This window comes from Taurulus bubalis (assembly GCF_910589615.1).
Source record: "Taurulus bubalis genome assembly, chromosome: 20".
Taxonomy (NCBI): Eukaryota; Metazoa; Chordata; class Actinopteri; order Perciformes; family Cottidae; genus Taurulus; species Taurulus bubalis.
Window position 1 is genome coordinate 12,820,228 of NC_136608.1, and position 7,777 is coordinate 12,828,004.

Sequence of the window (7,777 nt, forward strand, 5' to 3'; positions counted from 1 at the left end):
ATATTTTGAGCGTTCCTTTGTGTTTTTATGTGTGGGTGGTTTGTGTGGGTTGCAAATCATCATGGCTACGGGTTTTTCCAACGATTTTCTTGCAGTCTATTAGGATTTTACTTATTTATGGATGTATATACAAATGATAGCAGATGTTTTATTCAGAAACGTTGTATGTCAGATTTATATTTAAAAAAACTCACTAGTGGTTTGATGACATCTGAGCCTCAAAACTGGTGTGGCATGTGACATTAATGTCTTATTGATTTATCCACCAAAAAACAATTTGCTGCCTGGCGGATAAGAATTTTAGACATGATTGTATCTCTCAAGCAAATTATTTTTTTTACATTTTTCTTTACGTTTTGTCATCGTAAATTATTTTATTTTTTCAGTCACATTGGATTACACGGTTTGGACGGATTGTTTTGTTAAATGAAGCAAAAAAGAAAAGAGATCAATAAGTAGTACATTGTGAATGGAACACCACACTCTTCAACTTCCAACAGCCAGTTTCTCTCTACTGTCTTTTGATTTACTCCGGGGCAACAGGTAAACAGTGGACTGAGTAAAAAAAAAAAAAAAAAAAAATCCAATTAAATCTTTCAAACTTCATTTTAACTGTGTCATTTCACAGCAGAGCCACAAGCCAAACAAAATAAATGATCACCAGATTACAACCTCGCCATCGTCAACCAATCGGTGCGGATTTGTCAACCTGCCTCTGGTGTAAGAAATAGATTACAATCAGACAAATTTATTTCACTGCTGCCTGCCAGGTGTCATTTGTTTCTGAAATTGTATTGGGTTCACCCCAAGAAAATCTTGGTCGTAGTCCAGCTAACTGAATAAGCTTGCACCTGCACTTTTTGCAGGTTTGGGGCTAAAGGACTTGTTGCCGTGACTACAGCTCCTGTTCAATTTTAAACGAGTTTTAATGAACTGAAAAATCAAGTTTACTCCCGTCTTGAAGTCCAAGGTTTTCTTGTGTAATCTGACGTCTCTTTATATTCAGCCGCCGGAGAGAAAACTCCCAGAACCCTCATCTCCCTCATCTCCCTCCCAGACCCGACTGTCAACTATTCCTCCTCAACTAGCAGCTTTCTGGGTCACAGAGGCAGGTGGTAACATGCATCTCTGTTTCTGGCGTCTCTGAAGGGAAGTGTAGCAGGAGGGGATCGACCTCAAAGACTTTCCTGCCTCAAATGTTCAGAGAACAGAGATCTTAGCTTTGCCACCTCATGCTTTGCCACTGGAATCATTGCAATGAGACGCATAAAAAAAAAAGGCAACTGGTGCTCAGCAGCGAAACTTTATGTACATGTTTGAGCTGTAATGTCATTAACGCAATTTATTTTGGCAGTCGGAACAGGACACGGAGCAGATGGTGCTTCATGGTGCCATCTATTCTTTTGTGAATTCTCCCCTCAGAGTGTAATATTGCAGGAGGCATCAGGCCGATAGCATCGCATGGACAGGAAGCTGGTCATAAGAGAAGGCCCTTTATGGCAGCACGGTCAACGTGGTGATAGCCATCAGAAATGTCCCGGAGAGAGGCTCCCGCAAGGCCTGATGGGAAAGCAGGAGATAACCGCTGAACCAGTCTGCCGTCGCTGCGCAGAGGAAGAATGAACCCTCGGTGACTGTAGAAGTTTATTCAGGAGAGAAAGAAAAGATTGAGCTGCTGAACCTTTATCTCCCTCTTGATATATCCACTTTGAAGAGAGAAATCCTGTCTGAGAGCTCACGGCCCTGTAAGCACATACATCGAAGCTAATCGGATCTACGATCTAAGTTTACACATCCAGCCGATACGGAGCAACATTATTACTCATTTGAAGTGGTGTTTCTGGCCACCTGATGAATGTAAGTCCACTCTCTTTCAGGACAATATCTGGCTCCTTAGCTGCTAAAGGCTGCGCTGCTTCTGTCTTTCTGCTGTCTGGTGCTGAGCAGGTTGTGTTCAGTGGGATCTTACACTATGGGAATAAAGCTGAGAATGGAGTTTTTCTCCTGCGTGTCTGACCGCACATGCAGGTTAGTGCATGGGAGTCCCACCGGCTGGCTCATGAACACGCCTTTAAACGCGAGTGCCTGGTCTGGGACTCGTCTCTCTATCGCTCTTCTTCTGCAGCGGAGACGATGTGCCGTGTGGAGACCCGTGACCTCCTTAGTTTACCTCTCAGTGCAGTTGGGCTCATGCTCTACTGCCACGCGACCATTAAAATGAGGAAGTGTCACTTTGATGGAGACGGAGAGGCTTTCTCATTTGCAACTAATTGGAGCTGTTGACGTCTAATTTGTTGCTACCATGGAGGTAGGGGAGCAAGAAATGCTCCCTTTATCTCTTCGTCTTTCAGACACTCCAACCTGACCGGGTACTCCAAGGTATCGCAGCAGGTGTTGTGAGTATTCATGTGCATTAATATGTCTAGACAGTTCTAACCCCGAGGCGGTTTGTTTTTCTTACCCCAGGACCTGGATGACATCGAGGATGAGAATGAGCAGCTCAAACAGGAGAACAAGACTCTGCTGAAGGTGGTGGGTCAGCTGACGAGGTAGAACAACGCAGCCTCCTCCCCGATGCTTCTGCCGACATCCTGCCCCGGGTCACGTCCAGCATCTCGGCCTTTAATTCGTTTGATTCTGTCTCTTTCCGTGTTAGAGGGGAAACTGTAAACTAGTCGTTCGGAGCCTCACACACAGCCTTTAATACATTCCAGCGAGGAGGAGTTATTCCATTTGTTGGGAAAGCTGAGCGAACTAGGGACCGACAGTCTCCTGTCCGTCATCGTACATATTTAATGTAAATGTATTGTATATAGGCCATTTAGATTTTTTTGGGTGGGATTTTTGATATGGTTTTAAAAAGCAAAAAAAAAGTCAAATGAATGTATGTGCTGCACAAACAAGCCCACGCAAAGTATTTCAAAACTTGTTTCGAGGTTTAAATAAAAAGCCACAGCAGTCACCCAGGTCAAATTTGAAAGAAAAAAAACGATCTGCAGCGTCGCAACGCTTGAATCGTGTCCGAGTGCAGTTTCATCGGAGAACTTGAAGCTTCTGTCGACAAACTCTTGGACCAAGTTCAACATGAATACATCGACAGTACCATCAGCCAAAGTGGGCACAGTGCCTTGCAAAACATGTGAGGCACTCTTCTTCTTTGAAAAAATAAAAATAGTGAGAGCCTGGTGCTTTGGTGATAATTATTAGTGCCAGATTTACTTCCTTCTAATCATTTCTTGTTTCATTTGAATTCCAGTGCGGCATCTACAAACCCTTTCAATTTAAATGAGACTTCATATGAATTATAGGCTTTGCGCATTTCAATGTTAACATTGAGTATAATACTTGTCCTTAGGGTGAAATCCTTGCTTAGTATATATATTGGATATGGATTCTTTTTTTCATTTTTATCTCCCTGTAATTCGTTTACAAGTTAATGTCTTTGCAATATTTGATAGATGTTCAGCTGCTCTGTTTATGGCATCTAGGATGTGTGGAGTGAGCTACAGTGCATTTTATTTTCTGTATGATGACCAAATGAACTGATCATACTATTTGTATAACGAAATGCATCTCTTTGGTTAACTCAAGGGAACAGGCTTGGCTAGTAGTGGCGTTCTACTTTCTGTATTTAGATCATTTTATTCCACACTGCGGCGAAATCATCTGTAGGTTGTAGTTGGTCGATAGATAACTCTGCTGCCACGTACATCCACACGTCGCGGGGGTGAAGAGCATCCCCGTCGCAGGCAGACATCACACACACACACACACACATCTCTCTTTCCATGACATTATGCATGTACAGAAGATTAAGTCATTTAATAAAAGTTTGATTATCTCTCTCCTCAGTCGACTCGCTTGTGTTCATTAAGACTAATTTGATGTGATGATACCATGCCACTGAGTCGGTAATGCAATGTGACGGTGGCGGGGGGTTCAGATCCTCCGCCTAGCTCCCAACACACACACACACACACACACACACACACACACACACACACACATTCATGATGATTCAACATGCCAATCACCAACATGACTGCATAAAAGCCACCATCCTGGGACAAAAAAACGCCATTGAAGCGCATTAAATCCCTCACCGTATCAGGACTAATGTCAACTAAATCTCCAGATAATGGCCTCTTTCAGCTGATGCAAGGGGCTGCAGGCTCTCCATAATCCCTATTTGCATTTTTATGAAAAGTTGTGGGGTCTGTCATTTGGAAATACAGGGCAGAGATAATTCATATCTGCCTCTCGTTCGTCTCGAAGCTGCTCATTCGCTCTGATCGGCCACATCGGAGCACTTCTGGAGTTCTGACAGCGTCGGATCAACTTGGTGAATTATAGGTTTCACTGCGCGTGAACGTATGTTTTCATCAGACTTCTTTGTAAAGAGTGGATCTTGTCTTTTTGTGTTTTGATGTTCTGCAAGAAAATGCCATCACGTCCACGACCTTTCAAGATAAGTGGCGGTCCGTGTTGTCATCTTGTGTAGTGGGGAGAAAAGTATTAGATGGTCCAGTGAGGACACCAAGGTCATATTTGTTATGTTCTATTTAGTTTGACTACTTAGAGGTCATTAAAATGTTTTAATTTGTAGCTTTGAAAGAGCATGTTATACCTCCATGCTAGGAAATTAAGTTATAATAGTTATTTTAATTGAACTTGGGCTGTATTTTTTGTATTTCCTAAAGACTTTCTTTGCTCCATTGAAATAAAACAAACTCTAATTGCAGAGCAATTATGAAGCAAATTAAATTACCGGTAGATTCAATGAGAGTAGAAAAATACAAATTAAACAGATATTCTTCTTAAAGGAACACTGCGCCCACAAAATGGCCATTTGTTTATCACTTGCCTTAAATTCACATGCTTCCACGACAAAAATAAAGAATCAAAAACGTATTCTCCGTTGGCTGTTTTCACATGTTTTCTTCAAGAATGAAAGGTGAGTGATTGTTATACAAACAGTCATGTTCTGGGTGAAGTATTCCTTTAACTCAGGACCTCGGTATTCCCAAAATCCTGGCTTTGGGCCCTGAATGTTAGATGTGTTTTCAGTGTCCGAGGACCACACCTGGGCTCCTGATGTGTGTTTATGATGTGGCACAACCCTCCGGTCCACCACTATGTGGCAAAACAATGGATGGGGCTGCAACAACATGCAAAATCATCTATTTTACATTGAATCGTTTCTTGACACATTTATATACTTCTTTTTTTTTTTGACAAGGGACTCTCAAAAAACAGTTTAAAGGTCAAAAGATTTTACTGCCAAATGTATCATACCTGAGAAGAAACAACATATACACATTTCAACACCGGGATTCCATTTTTCTCTGCCAAACTGCATTGAAATATTTGCTTATTTGACCTTTAGCCCAGTGCAAATGTATGCCTGTGTTCTTCCTAAACCTATTCGTGCTGTAGATGGAACAACATCTGTACCACATACTCCCCATTTAAATGCAGTTGTTGCTAAAACATCCAGCCTGGTTTGTTTGTATGTACAGCTTTCTCCACAAAGTGCGTTAGATCCTGAGAGGCCGATAGCCGGGACAGAGATGAGAGGCAGGCCTTATCTTGTTCTTGTAGAAACCCAGCCATATTTCATTATCGGGCGGTTTTCGTGCTCCTGGTTCTCCGGCCAATCTCCTCAATCTGCCGGGTCCCTGGTGCAGGGAAGCACTCATCCACGCAGAGGATGGCAGGGGTCAGGATGCCAGAGAGAGTGAGAGCGGATGGGTGGAAAAGATACTTGACATATTTGTGCAATTTCCTCTGCCTACTCCTTCTGGTCTACTTTATCACAGCGGCTCATTTTCTCAACCACGAGCCTGAAAATGACTCTGTGCCCACTTGTGCTCTTTTTATGCGTCATTAAAAAAACTCAGTGACATCTGAGGTGACATTTTAAAGCCGGTATTCAAATTGAAGTGTCCTCGCTGATGGGAAATGACTGCGTTCAGACTTGCTTTCCACAACATAATGTCACACCGTACTTCCAGCAGAAGGCACAATCCCTCGCAGTCTTTCAATTTGGTGAGATTTCTCCGTCCTCTGAAGACAAGCAGCGGCCGGAACGGCAATAACAAGACTTCAGACGCCTCGCTTATGCACTTCCCTCAACACCTGGACCACATGTGGAGCTGTGCCCTTTGTGGAAGTGCTCCGTAAAAGTCAACGGGATTCTCACCCAGCTCGCAAACGGAGAGGAATCTACTAATGCCAGTCCAAATGCATGACATTTACCAAATGGCATAGTTTAGCTCATCAGAGGAAGTCACCACACGAGATGCAGGGGGTCTCAGCGCTGAGGATCAGCTGGGTAATGCAACGAAATGTGGTAACATACGCCTTTTAAAGTGAGAAAAAATGATGTAAAATGATAATGCTATAATGATCATACTATATTATTAGCCAGGAATTAATAGATTTAAAGGCTTTATTCCATTTTCAATCCATTTAAAAGACTTTTTTATTTCATTTCGACAAGTGATTATTGCTTTATCCAGCAGCTATTACATTATCAGCTGCTGTAAAGCACATCCGAACACTTCCCATCTGGCCCATTTCATCACCGCAGCTGTCATCTAAATCACTCTTGCGCCAAAATGGCTTCTGTGTCCCCCTCCACCCCTCATCATCACCCATTATCCTACAAAAAGAGATATATTTGAGATTGCACTACAAACCCATATTCCGCTCTGTCCTTTGGCCTAAAATTTTCTCACACAGTAATGTAATCTGAATGCAATTAGCCAGAAACGCACTTTGATCTGGACTTTAAAATTCATGAGGAATGCTCTGCAGGCGGGAGAATAAACACAGAGCTCCTCCAGCCGACAGTTAATGCAGAAGGTTCTGACTTTTCACTGCATTTAGAATAAACAAAACATTTTCTCCTCTAACTTCACCTGAACGTCTCACTCGTCACGCAGAAGGAGTGTAAAATAGTTGTACAGTGACGTGTTGGTTTGCCTTGGTCCTTTTGGAAGTGGGTGGATTCCTTCAGAGCCCAGAGGTAATTATTATTTTTTCCCACCATTGTCTCTAATGTCTCACCTCTAAAGGACGACGACGACCAAATCTACATGCAGAACCAACCGCAGCAGCACAACAGACCTGTTCGATTTGTTGTGCGCTCACACACACACACACACACACACACACACACACACACACACACACACACACACACACACACACTTCTATACAGCAGAGGCAGAGGATGACAGAATTGAGTGGCTTGTTCCTCCTTTGGGAATTAAGTTGTCTGTTCCGAAGATCTCTTTTTTTCCCCTGGCCCCCAGGGGGTTGCCATGGCAACGGGATACGACGTTTGTGTGTGTGTGTGTGTGTGAGCGCGCGTGTGCCTGTGTGTGTGTGTCTATCCCAATCAATCTTAAAAAATTGTGCGTCTCGTTGTCCAATCACATCCATCTAAAAATACATGCTTTGTTAGGACCTCCCCCCTCTTCCATTACACACACACACACACACACACACACACACACACACACACACACACACACACACACACACACACACACACACAATTTATATAAAACCATCACACTGTGAACAGAATGTCAACGTATTGACTGGCAGAATGATGACTCAGCCTTACTATAAATGTGATGACAAAGTGACGCTCTACATTTGCCACCCACGGACTCTTAATGGCTGCTGGAAACATTATCGATAATTTTTCTTTTTGAATGCTACGGGTGTCGTTTATTCAAACTGCTCGATCATAAACAAGCATTTG

General features: G+C 42.8%; 1 protein-coding gene across 1 annotated transcript in view; it reads left to right on the plus strand.

Annotated features, from left to right (window-relative positions):
* pawr (PRKC, apoptosis, WT1, regulator) overlaps positions 1-3,842 on the plus strand; it is a 55,964-nt gene extending 52,122 nt beyond the window's left edge. Inside the window, exon 7 of the mRNA XM_079235816.1 lies at positions 2,467-3,842. Coding sequence (XP_079091942.1) covers positions 2,467-2,553 — 87 coding nt within the window. The 3' untranslated portion in view covers positions 2,554-3,842. The remainder of the gene's footprint in view (positions 1-2,466) is intronic.
* The last annotated feature ends 3,935 nt before the right edge of the window (positions 3,843-7,777 follow it).